The sequence below is a fragment of the Lathyrus oleraceus genome, chromosome 1 (genome assembly GCF_024323335.1).
Source record: "Lathyrus oleraceus cultivar Zhongwan6 chromosome 1, CAAS_Psat_ZW6_1.0, whole genome shotgun sequence".
In the NCBI taxonomy this organism is placed as follows: Eukaryota; Viridiplantae; Streptophyta; class Magnoliopsida; order Fabales; family Fabaceae; genus Lathyrus; species Lathyrus oleraceus.
This window is the reverse complement of record NC_066579.1, coordinates 459,140,617-459,158,342: the sequence shown is the minus strand read 5'-3', so window position 1 is coordinate 459,158,342 and position 17,726 is coordinate 459,140,617. Positions and strand designations below refer to the sequence as shown.

Below are 17,726 nucleotides of genomic sequence, written 5' to 3'. Positions count from 1 at the left end.
TTGGGTTAGTATCTAAAACAAATAGAGAAATAAAACAATACAACATTATATACACATTGGGGAAGTGGGGTACATTTTGTCAAATGGGGATTCAAAATCATGAAATAATTAAATCAGGCCCAAACAACAAATGATGCGAAATATGAGTGTAAGTGCAAGAGAACCGGCTCATTGTAAGAAAACCCAAGAGTAAGCTATGTGAGGTTGATGGCGATGCTTAAAAAGCAATCGACTTACAAGGGTGTGGAAATGGGCTCGACATTGAATCGAGAAAAATATGATTTTTATAGTTTTAAAATGGTTTTGAATGAATGATGAAGTTAAAAGAAAGCAGATCAACCATGAGTATAATAAAAACATAAACATAAAATAAAATGCTAAAAGAAATAAAATGCTCAATACGGGTATCGAACCCACTACACTAAAGACCATAGAAACCACCCCCTTTCCACTAGACCATTTATCATTAGTTGTCATCTAGATAACAGCTTAAACATATAAACCAAACTAGATCAGAATAAAAACAAAAAAGGAACTAAAATAACAATAATGAAGGTCTGTTGGTTTACCAACAAAAAAACCCAGCTGCCTGGCTGTTGGGTTTCTCAAAAGCATATGAATTGAAAATGAAAAAAAATATTTATTAAACTTGGGAAGTTAAAAATGAAAACTTAGGAAGTTTAAAAACATAAATTTTTTTATGGTTTCAATGCTTATCTCTGTTTAAAAATAAATTAAAAAAAGAAAAAAAGAAATGGAAACCAAAAACAGTCCATCGTCCTCGTTCTCTCCCAAACGCGTACCCGCTCTCAATCTCTCTTCTCTCAATCTCTCGACGCTCTCAATGAAATCGCTCCCTCATCGGTCTCTCAATCTCCAATCTCAATCAATCGCTCACTTAACCTCGCGTTCAACCCTCTCCCTCGCGTTCAACCCTCTCTCTCTCTCAAACTTCACTCTACATGCAAACAGAGGCAAAGGCGGTTGAAAAGGCTCACCTTCGACGGTGACGGCGAGCTCAGGTAATGCTTGAATCTTCCCTTCCCCTCTTCAAACGCTGGTTTTCTTGTATTTTAGGATTAGGTTTTTTTGATTTGCTTTCAAGTTTCAATTCCGCCTCTCCTTATTTCGTTCTCCCTCACGAAATCGCTCGCGTCGTCTCTCTATCACGTCTTTCTCCATCTCGTCCTCAATCAAACACTCACCTCTCTCAGTCGCTCTCAAAATCTCTCACCACCCACCTTGCTCACTCAAACTCAGATGCTCAACAGCGTTAAACAAAAAAAGCGTAAATCCACGGTTTCAAAGAGACATCAAGCGGGAATCTCACCTTTGGCGATGACAAAGAGTCAAGTGAGCTCGAATCTCCCTCCTCCTCTCTTCCAAGACTGGTTTTTACTTTGATTTTTGGGATTAGGGTTTCTCCTTTTTGAAACTTTTTCGCCGTTAATTTCTGCGTCCTCCACTGATTCGCTCTCTCTATTTATGCTCACAGCTTAGGGTTTTGATTTGGTACTCAAAAGTTCAAAGAAGAAAAATTCCAGAAGTGCTTTTGTCTGCTCAGAATCAATTTTATCCTATTTGATGCTACAATTTGGGAAAGGTAATCTGAGCTCAAACTTTCTCTTTGAGTTTTGTCTCTATTGCCTAATCGGGATATTCTGGATTTTTAACGCTTGGGAATTTTCTCTGCTTTTTTTACTGCAGTGAAATTGGTGAGAGTTGTTTTGATTTTGCCTTGATTTCAATGTTTTTGCCAAATCCATATTGCAATTGACCGTCTGCACGATCTCTGGTGGCTGAAATGTTGAATGTGAAAGAAGGCTTCCAACATGACTTGAATGCAACAGCCAATGTTGAGCTTTTAGGTCCAACTTTTGCCTTCAGCAAGAAGTTCTTATTGGCTTTCCAGGAGGCACCTATTTGAAAAGTGGAGTCTGAGATACTGTTTGCTGCTATCGCATCATCAACACTTGTTTGTAACTCAAACCCAAAGTCAATGTAGTTTGCAATTCCCACAACAGAATTCTCTTCGAGGGGTTCTTCACCCGTCTTTGAACAACCATATGCTGATAAAATGAGGCAACAAACTGATAGCTTTTGACAAGCTCAAGACTGAAATTGAAAGACGGGCTCAAAGGGCTGTCGGACGGACTTGAAGCCAAAGTAACAAAAATCACGTCTTGTAGTTCACATCATGCCGACACTCATTTACGGTAGGCTTCTTCTTTGCCCATGCCATCCAATGCATCGAAACTTGGTACATTTATGCAGAAACTCGTTGTGTTTGATGTTGCAGGAGGACATACTGAGTTTGGTTTGTGAGCATAAAGGTCTCGTTGTGTTTGATGTTGCAGGAGGACATACTGAGTTTGGTTTGTGAGCATAAAGGTTGGAAGCACCTGCTGCTGAACCAACAGAGACTGTTTTTGAACCAGAATTAGAATTTATCCTTTGAGGAGTACTTGGTGCACTTCCAGATATTTTCCTTCCTTCAAGGGGTCTGAATCATGAGAAATTGACAACATTCCGAGAGATCTTGTTTCTTTGAGTAATGGATTCGGATTTTGTGAGCTAGATAGCCTAACCTTAGCTGTGATTTCATTCAATACAGTTGTATTTCCACTTGAGGATTTAGATTCTGTACTGCCGTTGATGAGCTAGAGCATATGCCATGGCTTTCTCGCGTTTTGCTGCAGCCTCCTGTCTCTTTAATATTTTGGTTTGAATTTCTTCAACAGATCCCAACACTGTCACACCAACCTTCTTCAATTTCTCGAACACGGGCTTCGTTTACAAGCTGTTGCTGAAGTTTCTGTTGTGGGGAGCCAAACAATTATCAGCGGTTACAGTGAGTTTTTTCGATGCTGTCATGTTCTTTCCAATTTTCTGTTGTGGCCTTTGTAACCGAAATATGGACTGCTGTGATATTGCAGGTTTATTTGGAAATGAAGAAAGGTTTCCTCTTTGCAAGCCTGGCTGCTTCAAAGACAGTGAGGGAGATAGCCAACAGATGGTGACATGCCAAAACTTGGCCCAGAACCAATGGCACGTGAAGGAGGAGTGGCAATTTGAGATTGCTGATATTAGGTACCGGAACAAAACCTGGGATACGTGATTACAAAAAGCAGCATTGTAAAGTTTAAAATGCCGGTGATTAGCTTTAGTGCCTCAAATTTGTAGTTTACGGTTGTTTGTAATTAGATGCATATTATAATCCTTAATTTTTGGTAGCTGTAATTGTTGAGTTCCAAGTAACAACATCTCTATATGCCATTCCTTTGAAAACCTTGTTAACATCTTCTATGCTCAGCTTGTTGGGGAATCCCCCAGATCTGAAACAGCGGTGAGAATCTTAGCTAGAGCAATAGCATCGGGTCGAGTTCCACTAGAATCATGTTGCGAAAAAAAACCTCCCTTGAGTCGTGCACCATTCCGATGTCAGCATAGCCACTAAATAATACAGCCCAATCAATTACATCCTTCTTGGGCATTCTATAGAAAAGATAAACTGCTTTTCAGCTGAAAAGCAATTCATGTACATGTCGATCAAAGTTGCAGAGAGAGTCAATCTTATTTCAAATACCATATTTCACTGCCAATTCATGAATCTTCATGCCTTCTTCCAAATTGGAGGTGTAAGCACCAACTCGCAATGCACTAACCACAGTAACCCAGTTGGGTTATTGGATATTTGATTATAAAAATGGATATGGATTTTTAGGAATAATCCAAGACTAATCTAAATATCAATTTAAATAATAATAACAAATCAGCAAAAACCAAATTAAAATCAAATTAATCTATAATTCATTAAAATTACTTTGATATCAACTCTAACATTCATTTGAAAATTAAAATCAATTAGAGTTTGAATCATTAGTAAAATAATCAATTAAGATTAAATTGAAACTTGGAATTAAACTTAATTCGAACTTAAAATCAAATCGAAAATTAAAAAAAGTCAAATAATTAAAATTCATTTTATAATCAAAATACACCATGATTAAGAAGCTAGATGAGGACCAATGTCTATCAATAAAAAAATGGATTTGGGAATGAATGTATGCAAATGAATTTCAGGCCAAGTGCCAAATAAAAATAAAAAATTCAGGACCAAAATCGGGGTATGACAGCGTGGTCACGAAAAATAGGTCTCATAGTAAGCTAACTTTTGGAGGATATGAAGAGCTTCTCACAAAGTTAGAAGTGCTGAATCAAAAGTTGAATGGGGCAAAGAAAACGCCAGAATATTTAAATGAGGAAATGTTTGTTTTATGTACTAACTATGAGGAAGGACATTTTGCAGGTAATTGCACTAAAGTGCAAATTACAGGGGAAGTATAAGCTATCGCCACTAAGGCTAATCCAAAAGTACAACAAACTGAGGTAGAATGCAAACTCTCATTGTTGGAAGATACATTGACTCAATTTATATTGGTAACTCAAAATGAATTCGCAAGGATTACTACATCATAAAACTTGTTAAGCGAAAAGCATGAGGAGTCAATGAGAAGAATGGAAGGGCAAATGTCTAATATATCACAACAAATCACATTATTAATGCAAGAAAGGGAAAGTTGTGATGCAATCAAGTTGATAAATAGAACAATTCCATCATTCCAAAAGGAAAACACACAGAAAAAAATAGTAGAAAAAAGTAGTGAGAGGGAGGAGGAACCGAAATCCACACCAATTGACAAAGAAGTTTCTAGGGAGAATTATGAGGAAGGATAGACACTTGATAAGTTTATTGCTAAAGATTCACCTTTTAGGAGCACAAAGAATCAGATCGTGAATGAACTAAACCCTCCTTTGCCAGATCATATCAAACCACCTTACCCTTTGAACAAGAAGAAACCTAAGAGAGAATTAGAAGTAGGGAAGTTTAAAAGATTCATGGAGATGCTCACAACATTACAAGTGAACATTCCTTTTTGTGATGCTTTGGAAAAAATGCTTGTCTATGCTAAATTCATGAAGGAACTTTTGAATGGTAAACGCAAGTTGAAAGATGATGAAAATGTCACTTTAATAGAGGAATATGGTGCGATTATTCAATGTAAAATACCACCTAAGCTAATAGACCCAAGAAGATTCACTATTCCCATCTCTATAGGTTCATTAAAAATTGGCAAGGCACTATGTGATCTAGGAGCAAGCATAAATTTGATATCGTTATCTATGATGAAGAAACTAAATTGTGGAGAACCAAAACCTACGAAAATGACTTTGATTCTAGTCGATCGATCTGTCACTTATCTCTATGGAGTTCCATAAGACGTATTAGTAATAGTTGATGATTTACTGTTTTCGGCCGATTTCATCATTTTAGATATGCTAGAAGATACATAGTCACCTTTGTTGTTAGGAAGACCTTTTCTCATAACGGGTAGAGCATTAATTGATATGGAAAGAGGAGAGTTGATTCTCCGGTTTAATAAAGAGCAAGTAATATTCAATGTTTTTGAAGCCATGAAGCACACTAAAGAGGATTTGGAATGCTACCAAATTGATTTAATTAACGAATTGATAGAAAATGTTTCAAAATAAAAAGGACGATCTTCCCTAACAGAAAATGTTCTAGTGCAATCCATTGAAGAGACTGTATCAGACGATGAGCATGAAGAGGTAAATGAGGTGGTACTACAATTACAAACAACTCAGTTGGATCGTGCTTATAAGAAATTTGAAGAATTGGGAGGAAGTAGTGAGGAAAAACCAATAGATCCCGAACGAAAAGAACACCCAGAACGTCTGAAATATGTTTTTCTAAGTCAAGGAAATAGGGACCCTGCAATTATTAGTAGTACTTTATTAAAAGTCGAAGAAGATAAACTATTGCGAGTACTAAGGGAAAACAAGAAGCATTGGGATGAAGCGTGTAATATTTAAAGAGAATTAGCCCATCACACTGTATGCATAAAATAAAGCTTGAGGAAGAATTCAAACTAGTGGCTTAACCTCAATGACGATTAAATCCAACAATGAAGGAAGTGGTAAGAAAAGAAGTCCTTAAATTGCTTGAAGCATGTATGATTTACCCTATTTTTGATAGTTCATGGGAAGCCCGATGCACGTAGTCCCTAAAAAAGGGGGCACTTCTGTGATTCGAAATGAAAAAATGAATTGATCATAACTCGTACTGTTACGGGGTGGAGGCTGTGTATTGACTATCGCAGGTTAAATCTAGAAACACAGAAGGATCATTTTCCATTTCCATTTATGTATCAAATGCTTGAAAGATTAGTTAGACAAGCATACTATTGCTTTATGGATGGATATTCGGGATACAACCAAATAGTCGTCGATCCCACAGATAAGGAGAAAACTGCATTCACATGCCCATTTGGAATTTTTGCATATAGACAGATGCCCTTCAGATTATGTAACCCGCAACATTTCAAAGGTGCATGCTTTCTATTTTCTTTGACATGATTGAAAATTCAATAGAGGTATTTATGGATGATTTATTTGTTTACGGTAAGTCATATGGTAGTTGTCTTGATTGATTGAACAATGTCCTTAAGAGATGTATTGAGACAAACTTAATTTTAAATTGGGAAAAATGTCATTTCATGGTCACTAAAGGTATTGTTCTCGGCCACAAAATCTCTACGAGAGGTATAAAGGTAGATCAAGCAAAAATTGAGGTGATATAAAAACTTCCACCGCCAGTAAATGTCAATAGAGTAAGGAAGTTTCTAGGGTATGCAGGTTTTTATAGGAGATTTATTTAAAAAAATTCAAAAATTTCAAAACCTTTGTGTAACCTGTTGGTTAAAGAAAATGAATTTAACTTTGATAAAGATTGCTTACATTCTTTTTCTGTGATAAAAGATAAATTAATAACTGCTCCAATCATTGTTTTACCAAATTGAGAGCTCCCTTTTGAGATCATGTGTGATGCTAGTGATTATACTGTGGGCGCAGTTCTTGGCCAAAGACATACAAAAGTTTTCCATGAAATTTGTTATGCTAGTAAGGTTTTAAATGAAAATTAAGTTAATTACACTACTACTGGAAAATAATTGCTAGTTGTAGTATTTTCTTTGGAAAAGTTTCGACCCTTACCTAATTGGTTCCAAAGTGATTATTTTTACAGATCATGCAGCCCTGAAGTATCTGTTTAACAAAAGCGATTCGAAACCAAGATTGCTACGCTGGGTGCTTTTGTTGCAAGAATTTGATCTGAAAATTAAGGATAAAAAGGGAGTGGAGAATGTGGTGGCGGATCATCTTTATAGATTATAGAATGAAGAGGTGACTAAAAATAAGGACAATATCACAGAGACATTTTCGGATGATCAGCTAATGGTGATTAGTGAGAGACCTTGGTTTGTAGACATGGAAAATTATAAAGCAAAAAATGCTAGACCAGAGTAATATACATGACAACAAAGAAAACACATTTATAAAGAAGCCAATTTTTATCTTTGGGATGATCCATATCTGTTTAAGAGAAGTTCTGATGGTTTAATTCACATGTGTGTTATAGGTAAGGAAGCCGACAATATTATGTGGCATTGTCATAGTTCCACATATGAAGGACACCATAGTGGCGAGAGAACGACTGCAAAAATGTTACAAAGTGGGTTTTGGTGGCCTACCTTATTTAATGACTGTAAGTTATATGTGTCTACATGTCCAGAGTTCAATAAGACAGGTACATCTCAAAATGAGACGAGATACCCTTAAATATCATGCTGGAAGTAGAACCCATTGATTATTGGGGGAATTGATTTCATGGGTCCATTCCCCCAATCAAATATATATCTTTATATTCTTGTATGTGTTGATTATGTTACCAAATGGGTTGAATCAATTGTGTGAAATGCTAATGACGCCCAAACTGTTACTAACTTTTTAAAAAATAATGTTTTGCCAGGTTTGGGGTACCCAAAGTCTTCATCAGTGATGGTGGAACACACTTATACAACAAATACTTGGAAAAACTGCTCTAAAATTATAATGTGAAGCATAAAGTATCAACACCATAGTATCCTCAGACTTACAGTCAAGTGGAAGTATCAAATAGGCAATTAAAACGAATTTTGGAGAAGACAGTGGCATCCTCAAGAAAAGATTGGTCAACTAAATTGGATGACGCCTTGTGGGCATACACAACAACCTTAAAACACATTTAGGGTTCTCTATGTATCAACTGGTAAATGGAAAAGTATGTCATCTACCAGTTTAATTGGAACATAGAGCATATTGGGTTGTAAAATTTCTAAACTTCGATGAGGAATCAACTGGTAAGAAGAGATTATTGAAACTGGATGAACTAGAGGAGATGCGATTGTCTACATATGAGATTATTTCTAGGTAAGCTGAAGTCCAAGTGGTCCGGACCGTTTGTGGTCACAAAAGTATGTCAGAGTAGAGCCATTGAAATTCAGAATCCTGGTGATATCATAAGGTTTAAAGTCAATGGACAACGACTGAAACATTATTATGGAGGCGAGATTCTGGAGGAAACAACCTCCCTCATACTATCTGACCCCTGATGTCAATCATAAAGCTAATGACGGAAAAGAAGCGATGGAAGGGAGGCAACCTATCAATTTTTAATTAGTTTTTATTTTGTAGAATTTATTTTATTTCTATTCAAGACCATCCTAAGAGAAAGTAGTTTCTCAGGCATAATTTTCCCCTGAAGATCTTAATTATCTTCAATGAATAAGTTTGTAGTTATTTATGTTTTTTTTCTTCAAATTGCAAGTTTAGTACTTTAGCATTGAGAAAGTGATCCAAAAAAGACTTGATCATCAAAATAGAAACTAGTAACTTGAAGGTGAAGGATGAGAAAAGAATCAACAAACTTGTACTCAACCTACAAATACCTCATCTAGTAAGTTTTGAGCCAAATATTTCCATTGTTCACTTTTATTTCTTTATGAGTGTATCTATGCATTATTCTTTTATCGGGTTTGATTTATTTTCAATTAAGTTATCAAGTTTGATCAACACACACTAAGGCAATTTTTTGCTTATAACTTTGAGCCTTTGTAAACCATCCTTTAGTAGTAGGATTATCCTTTGCTAAACACTTCGAGCCTAAGCCTTTCTTTCGGTGATGTAGCCTTAAATTCTTAGCCATATTACTTGAAAGATATTTTCTTTCCACCATATCTTTGGAGTTACATAGCAGTGTAGTTCTTAGAGTTTATGAAAATATTAAGTTTGTGGTTACTCTTGGAAGTGAGCAACATTTTAAGTCTGGGGTTGGGGTATTAGAGAATATTATCCAAAATTTCAAAAATTATTGTGAAAAAGAAGTGGAAAAAGAAAATTCTTCAAAATAAATAAATGAAGGAGAACTAGGAACCTAACTCCAAAGGTTTAACCCTACGTTCCTAAAAATATCATATCCTAACATAAGCCAAGTTACAACCTGGAAAGCCCTCTAACGTGTGTGTTGTAATTTCTTTAATGAACTTTATTAGAATATGATCAAGCTAGATTTAATTGATTTTGCATGTTGATTGAGTGCTCAACTTATCCATTGGGTGAGTTATAGTTTAATTAATTTTATGCTAATTAATTGAATTTGTACATAACAATTAGGTTAGTTGTGATGTTAGTGAGTTGAATTTGAGGTTAGTTAATATTGTTTGATTAGTGGGTTTCGAAGTCAGTTAGTGAAATGTTAATAGAGTAGGAGTTAGTGAATTCCAATAGGACAATTATGTTTAAAATAGTTGTAGGAGGTTAGCAGTCAGGAATGCTTAATTGGTTTGGTTTGGTAAATGGATTAGTAAGAGTTAAAGGCAAAGGTTGCAGTTAGGAAGTTGAATCTGAGATTGGTAATTGGTTTGGTTTGGTAAATGTTGAATGTGATTATAAGTAGTCAAGTTGGACTGGTTTGAAAACAATTTAGATTGGACAGGCTTTGTGGATTGGATTGACTATGCTTGTTTGCATCTATTTTGAGTTGACTCGTATTGAATGGAAAGTAGTATTGGATTTCAAATGATGTGAACACGAGTTGTCATTGAATGAATTTCTTAGGAATATAATTTGTGGTGTGAATATAGAGTTGTTTTCATTTGATGAACACTGCTAGTGAGAACTTGAATTGGTTCATGTGAATGGGTTTAACACGATTGATGTGATTGTTTTATTGCTTTTGGTATTTCTCTGAGTTTTCGTTGTGCTTGAACCTGTTTTAAATTACTTTTGTGACCTGAACTGGATGTTTGTTGTGATAACTATTTGATGTTTGGGGTTACGTTTGTGTTTAATGATAATCAAGTTGTTGACTGTTACAATGATAGAAAGGTTAGTTTGAGCTATGTTAGAATTGGTTAAAATATGAGTTAACTAGTTATTTTGAACTTTATGACAGGTAATGGATGTTAGTAGGTTGTGTTAATGGAAATTGGATGTGTTATGAATACTAGAAATTAGGACTTTTGACTGTTGGAGGTTAGGGTTATGTTAACCGAGAACTATTAATGGAATTGTGAATTGGTTTAATATTTGATGAACTGGTCACACTACTTGAATGCATATTGTTAGGAGAGTGGATTGTTGGGTGATTGGACTATTGCTATGGAATTGGTTATGTTGTGAAGTTGAAACTTAGAAATTGGTTTGATGCTTAGTTGAACTTGTTTTGAAATGTGGACTGCTACACTCATGAGGGCTTGATGAATTTGGAGACAGTTTGTGTTATGTAATGGAAACAAATAGGATTAGGTTATGCTAATGTTAGTGTGTTGGAGTTTGTTGCAACTTAGCAATTGGAAAATTAGTTGGAAATGTTAGGGAACTGTTAGATGTTAGGAACTGGAAATGGTTAAGTCAACGAACTGGTTGTACTACTTGAATATATATTAGTTGGTTTTAATTGGATTGGATGCATTATCTTATGAACTGATTTGTGAGCATTGTATTTGTGTCATTGTTGCAGGACTGTTGTGGCCATAAAGTGAGCATAACTTGGCTTGAAATAACATCACCACAGTTGGCATGGCATAGCATGGCATCAAGGTTCATGAAGAAGTTTTGGAGACTTGAAGACTTGGAGGCACAAGAAATGAATTTTTTTGAGGATGAAGAGAAAGTAGAATATGGTTTAGGATTAGGTAGTTTGACTTTGGCCAACTGCCTGACGAAAAGTCAACTCTATGTCAAATGATGTAATTCTTATGTAGAATTTGATTTTGACTCTTTTCTAATGAACCTTTGATGATTTTATAATGGAAATGATCCTTTGAATGGAATTGTGTGACTTGATTCTTAAGGAAAGTGACTTTTCCATCCAACTTTGAATATTTAAATCTTTGATCTTGAATTTTGAATCTTCAATGACATGTCTTGAATTCAAAAACAATTAGCCAATCAACTAATATGTGAAAAAGTCCATAAAGAAATTGGTCAAAAAAAGTTAACCTCCCATGGTTGACTTTAACCAAAGTCAAGCTTGCAAGTAACCTTCAATTTCAATGCCATGATGTAGTCAACATGATCCAAAATGTCTAGAACAATATTAGGGTTCCTCAAAAGACTTAATTCAAGAGAATGATCAACCAAAATTTGTTGTGCCCATAGCCAAAATTTAAAATGAAGCATAATGAACACAAGCTTGCAAATTAATAATTCAGTGCCTTGTAAATAAGAAGGGACCCTTGAATCAAATGATGTCATTTAAAAAAATGAAATTATAAATGAATGATAGAAATGACTAGGAGTAAACATATGAACCATAGCCTAAGAGCCCGATGAAAAGGTGGAAAGAAGTAGGGAAAATTTTGGGGTATGAAACTTAGTAATTTAGGGTAATCCGAAATGGTTTAATGTTTGTTCTTGATTCAATTATCATGTATTGTTACATCATTGCAGTTGCTTTATTTACTTACCATGGTTTACACTTGTTATGTGTGTTTCATTGAGTCCTAAGTTGATATCTCTAGGAATTTTTTATTGTCTGAGATTGTGGTTAAAAGTTTTATTTGACGTCTTTGAAAAGTGCGCCCAGGCCAGGGTCTTCTCTTCTTCCAAGTTCCCAAGTTTAGACATGGTTAGAGGCCGACGTATTGGGGACTCACCTCCCGCGCTCTGGAGTGTCTACTTACTAAGATGGGGGTGATCTCGTATCACCACTTCGTATTATGGTTTATTGTCTTTATTTGTGTGACTTTTCTACGAGGTTTGATTGATTTAGTCGTACATTTATGGTGTTTATGACAACATACCTTTGTTGTGTCTATTCTTTTGAGATCATAAGAAGGAGAATTTACTGGAAGTTTTATTTATTGCTTAGGAGAAAACATTACATGATAATGTAAAGTAGATTTTACATGCATGAAATAGAAATACTTAACCAAGTGACTATGTCGCTGCTTATTGATATGTGGATATCTTAGTAGGGTTTAACATTGTCGAATTTAGGCTTCGCTTGCTGCTATATACAACAACCGCCAAATTATAAAAATTTATATAATACATGACAGAAGCACTGGTCCTTTTTCTTGGGGGTGGTCACCATCTCTCACTAGAGTTTGTTGAGGTAGGCCATGTAAACCTCCATCACACTTTCTTTACCTTTTTGGTTTCGGTCTCCCTATAGGGCCTTGTGTATCATCTGACGCATATCACCATTAGTATATCATTGACTTTATATTTCATCTTGAGATGAACTAGAGAAGCCACAATGTCAAGCATCGCATCGAAGGGTCTTCCTAGGATGTTATTATATACGCTTTTACGCGAGTCCACTAGAAATTTCAGGTATATTGTCCATCCTCCCCTTTCCTAACTGCAATTAGATCGACAATTCTTATCTTATTTTTCCCTTAGAGACGTTTTTCGATCTGGGAAGACCTCATGTGATGTATTGGCATTTTCACATTCGATCTTCCCATCTTGCGTCGTTGCTATCGTTCCTCCCTTCGATTCCAGTTACGAACTTGATGGTCTTTATGCGAGACTTATTTTATCTTTGAGGGGATAGTTTTTTCCTTGGAAATCCGTCCCTTTTCTTATACTCTGTATTCCTCCAACGGTAATCTCTTTGTCTGTCCTCTATGTTGTACTATGTAAGCCTCCAATAATTGATTAATTCTTTGATTGTGTCCTTCAAATACATGCATTTGTTAGTGTTGTAACCATGGTTCATGTGGAAATGACAAAACTTTGTTTTGTATGTCCTAGTTGATTCCTTTACCAAATAAGTATTTCTTATTTTGACTTCCTTAAATTCAATATTCACACATTTTTGCCGGATCTTCTTCATTGAAGTGCTAAAGGGACTGTTGGACGAGAGTCTGGCTTGGGGCCCTTGATCTTTGTCATCCTAACGGTTATTATGGTCTCTTTTTGATGTTTGACGATTTCTTAGGTTCCCCAACCTCGATCATTCTCTATCTCTTCATCCATGATTTTTTCTTTGTAGTTGTTATTGTAGTTGTCAATAATTCCTGGCTTCATGCCTTTCTCATTGTTGTTTCTTGTATATATAGAGAGGTTACAAGGCTATGTAGATAATTACACTAAATAATTACATTCAATGAGAACAAGTCAGTTCCTGATTTATTTCCGTTATTCTAGGAAAAAACTAATAAATATAATTAAGGGGGCGAATCAACTTCTTATTCATAGTTGTAGGGTTAAGCCGTAATTAAGAGATCATTTAGGCTTAGTATCCTTCCAACCTCAGCTTCCCGTGAAACATGCAATCTGCCCTTAGCCCCTTCTTGAATATCCAATACTTCAATACTTCAATCCTTCATTTCTCCCCTCGATTTTAACTGCCACCTTGGTGAATTGATCTATGTATTCTCGCAGGGTTTCTTTCTTGTTTTGTTGAACCTTACTAAGTATGGCTATTGTAGCGGGGTTTCTTTTTTATCGGTCGAAATTGGGCCTTTAGAATTAAACTATTGTTTGCGTCAGATATAAGTTTTGGGCCCAATATCAACCCAAATTGACCGATTGTCAAGCCCCAAGTTTAACAAAAAGAAGAGGATTAGTAAGGTACAAATTATGGCATTCGTGCTTCTACATAGTGGTGGGTAACTATCAAGCACGAATTTTGACACGAATCCTGGGACAATACATGATACAAACACTCCACCAATAAATTCAAAAATATAGAACACCAATACAATTACATATATAATAGTATTTAAATTTTATTTATGTATTCATTAATATCAAAGTTAAAAATATCTAAATCAAAATTATTTTCTTTAATTTTTCATTGATAAGATCGCTTCAATACAAACTTAACACTTTTAGATATGTGAAATTTGACTTAAAATTGTATAAGGTGTGTCGAAATAAAGAAAATAATAAAGTTATTTTTAAACACTCGTTTAAATTGTTCGACACGTATTGTACAAGTGGAATATGGGTATCAGACATCAATTTAAAACGTGTCAATACAAAGAAAACAAATTATTTATTTGGGGACATCTGTCTGACTTTTCTGACATGTATCATACAGATGTTATATAAATTTCGAACACTAAAGAATGTTGGACACCACAACACACACCTACTCCTATAAATGTATGTACATACCAAGATTCACCAAGATTTATTGTAGGTGTGATCAAGATCTTCCTATCAACATTGTCGTGAATGAAGTTTTTTTCCTGGTTGTTGTTGGGGATTCTATTTTGCATATATTTCCTCCATCTCATAATAAATGTCTTATTTAAGCTCTGCACGATTCTTAAGAAAATGATTAAATATGTTGATTTTAATGGTAAAATTAATATCATTTATTAAAATACTCTTATTTATTATAGTTAGTGGAGTATTTGAAAAGAGTACAATAGTGAAAAAAGAATAAAAATAAATATTGTATTGGTATTTTAGAGAGACATTTATTTTGAGTCATGAAAAAATGCAAATGAGACACTTTATGTGTGTGTGTGTGTGTGTGTGTGTGTGTGTGTGTGTGTGTGTGTGTGTGTGTGTGTGTGTGTGTGTGTGTGTGTGTGTGTGTGTGTGTGTGTGTGTGTGTGTGTGTGTGTGTGTGTGTGTGTGTGTGAGAGAGAGAGAGAGAGAGAGAGAGAGAGAGAGAGAACGTTGTTGTTCAATAAAAATAGATAATATTCTTGTAAAAGCTTCATTTCAGGAAGTGAGTTGATGAACCGAATTGGTCTTGTTCCATTTTTAGAACAAAAATAACTATTTGCATATAAGCTCCATTTTTTAAAAGAATAAAGGAGTACAATACATCTTGGAAAAAAAGAAGAAGTACAATATATATAATTTCTTCACTTTAAAAGTTTAAATATTTATCTCTTATTTTATTTTATAATATTTTTTTAGTAAGAGAAAAGATAAATGCATTGGATTGGAGTGACAAAGAAGAAGTAGGAAGACTTGGAGATTAAGTGGAAGTGATAGAGTGGTTTACACAAAACAAAATGTTTTCCTTTTTATTAATATATAATCTTTGCCATTGAATTTTACCAGGTGTCATGTATCTATAGTAAAAATCTTGATAAATGAATAATTATAGAATTGAAACATATTTCAAATAAATAAATTAAACACAATTACAAATATCAGTATCTAACATGAACAGGAACATGTTTTCTTGTGTTTTATAACATTTTGTTATGACATCAAAATACCTAGTCACCGCCACAGCCAAGCAACAAGTAAACCATTAGTTAATTCAGTGAAGCAATATAACATCATCACAGACTCACACTCTATATATACTCATATCGACACTCAAGAAAAAACACCACAAAATGAAGAATCACAACGAAATGATTAATAACAGTAACAACATCTCCGACAACATAAAACTTGAAACATTAAACATATTCCTCATCAAACCTTTCAAACCCAAACCACCAAACCTTAAAATATTCAAACTCTCTTTACTCGACCAAATTTCACCCAATATTCATGGCAACTCCACCTTTTTCTTCCCCAACAACTCTTCTCCTTCTAACTCCTTCTCTCATAACTCCAAACTTCTCCAAACCTCACTCTCCCAAACATTATCCCTATTTTACCCTTTCGTCGGTCGTCTCCAAGACCCCACCGGCACCACCATTCACTGCAACAACGACGATGTTTTATTCATCGAATCTCAAACCACCACCACTCTATCAGAACTCCTAACCAACCCTAATTTCAACACCCTCAAATGCTTCCTCTCAGTCCCAACCACCAAAAATAAAAACATGTTATTACTCCGTTTCACTTTATTCAGTTGCGGTTCCAGCGCACTTACCATATCCATCACACACAAGATCACTGACTTTAACACCCTTATGACGTTTCTCGGCACTTGGACCACCGTATGCACCACCACGAAATCGGTTTCACCCCCTGACTTAACCACCACCTCCACTATCTTTCCTCTGAGAGAAATCCCCGAGATGCCCGCTTCATATAAACCTTCATCCAAAAAATTCCCTACTAGAAGATTTATTTTTGATACATACAAAATAGAAGAACTCAAGAGAAAAATCAGAAGTGAAATCGAGTTTCACCTTTCAAGGGTAGAGATTGTTCTAACTCTCATTTGGAAGTGTGTTATTTCAGCTTCTCGTTTAAAAATACAGTCGTTTAACCTTTTGATTTTGTATCAAGTTGTAAACCTCCATCCACATATGGACCCTGTCGTACCAGAAACAATAGTTGGAAACATTGTGTGGTCGTTTGCGGTGACAGTTGAAGAAGAGTGCCACATGGCATTACACGAGATGGTGAAGAGAATGAGTAATGGTATGAAAGAGTTTATAGAGAAGGAAGCAAGGACGTTTAAGGAGGAATGTGGGTTTAAAGTCGTGATGGAGAGTTTCAAAGATAGGGTTGAGAGTTTGACTGGGAATGAGAAAGAGGGTAGTATGGTAATTTATAAATGTTCGAGTTGGTGTAAATTTCCAGTGCTTCAATTTGATTTTGGATGTGGGAAACCAGCGTGGAGTTGTTGTGTGAATGATTTGGTGAGTAATGTTATTGCTTTGATGGATACAAAAGATGGTGATGGAGTAGAAGCTTTTGTTACTCTTGATGAGGATGATATGGAGTTATTTGAACAAGATGAAAAGTTTCTACACTATGATATGCTTAATCCTAGAATTATCATATGATGGAAGGACTTCTCATGCAATATATATATATATATATATATATATATATATATATATATATATATATATATATATTATATATATATATATATATATATATATATATATATATATATATATATATATATATATATATATATATATATATATAATCATATAATTTCTCATATCATTATATGTAAAATGTAAAGTAATTTTTTCAAAAAATTGTATCTCAAAAATAATTTTTATGAAAAACTATTTGAAATAGTTTCAATATTAATTAAGTGATTATTTAAAATTTTGATATCAAAAAAAGTTTAACTAAAATGATGAAATATCTAAAATAATATTTTAAGAATAACTATTCAAACCAAATTTTCATTCAAAGCTTTTATGAAAAATTTCTTTGTAAATATTTTTTTACACAAAATTATGTAACATTATAAAAATCATTTAAAAGAAATCCAAAACAAACGGACCAATTGCGTTTGCTTTTTTCTCTTCTGGATTTTGTCGTTCATGGTTGGTTGGAGAAATTTATCTCCCTTTGTTCGTCCTAATGACAACGAGTGGGTATCTTTCTTCTTCAACAACTTCAAGAATGACACTAAAAAATGGGTGTTTCTTAAGCTACTTTCGTAGTTTGGCTCTATATGTGACATGTTT

The 17,726-nt window shown here is 34.7% G+C and overlaps 1 protein-coding gene across 1 annotated transcript; it reads left to right on the top strand.

Moving 5' to 3' along the window:
- Positions 1-15,722: 15,722 nt before the first annotated feature.
- Positions 15,723-17,078, top strand: LOC127085226 (BAHD acyltransferase BIA1-like). Its single transcript, XM_051025773.1, has one exon. It carries the CDS (start codon positions 15,723-15,725, stop codon positions 17,076-17,078), a length of 1,356 nt encoding a protein of 451 aa, XP_050881730.1.
- The last annotated feature ends 648 nt before the right edge of the window (positions 17,079-17,726 follow it).

What these genes read in the sequence shown, in the direction of transcription:
- LOC127085226 (XM_051025773.1), top strand. Translation starts at nt 15,723, where the DNA reads ATGAAGAATCACAACGAAATGATTAATAACAGTAACAACATCTCCGAC.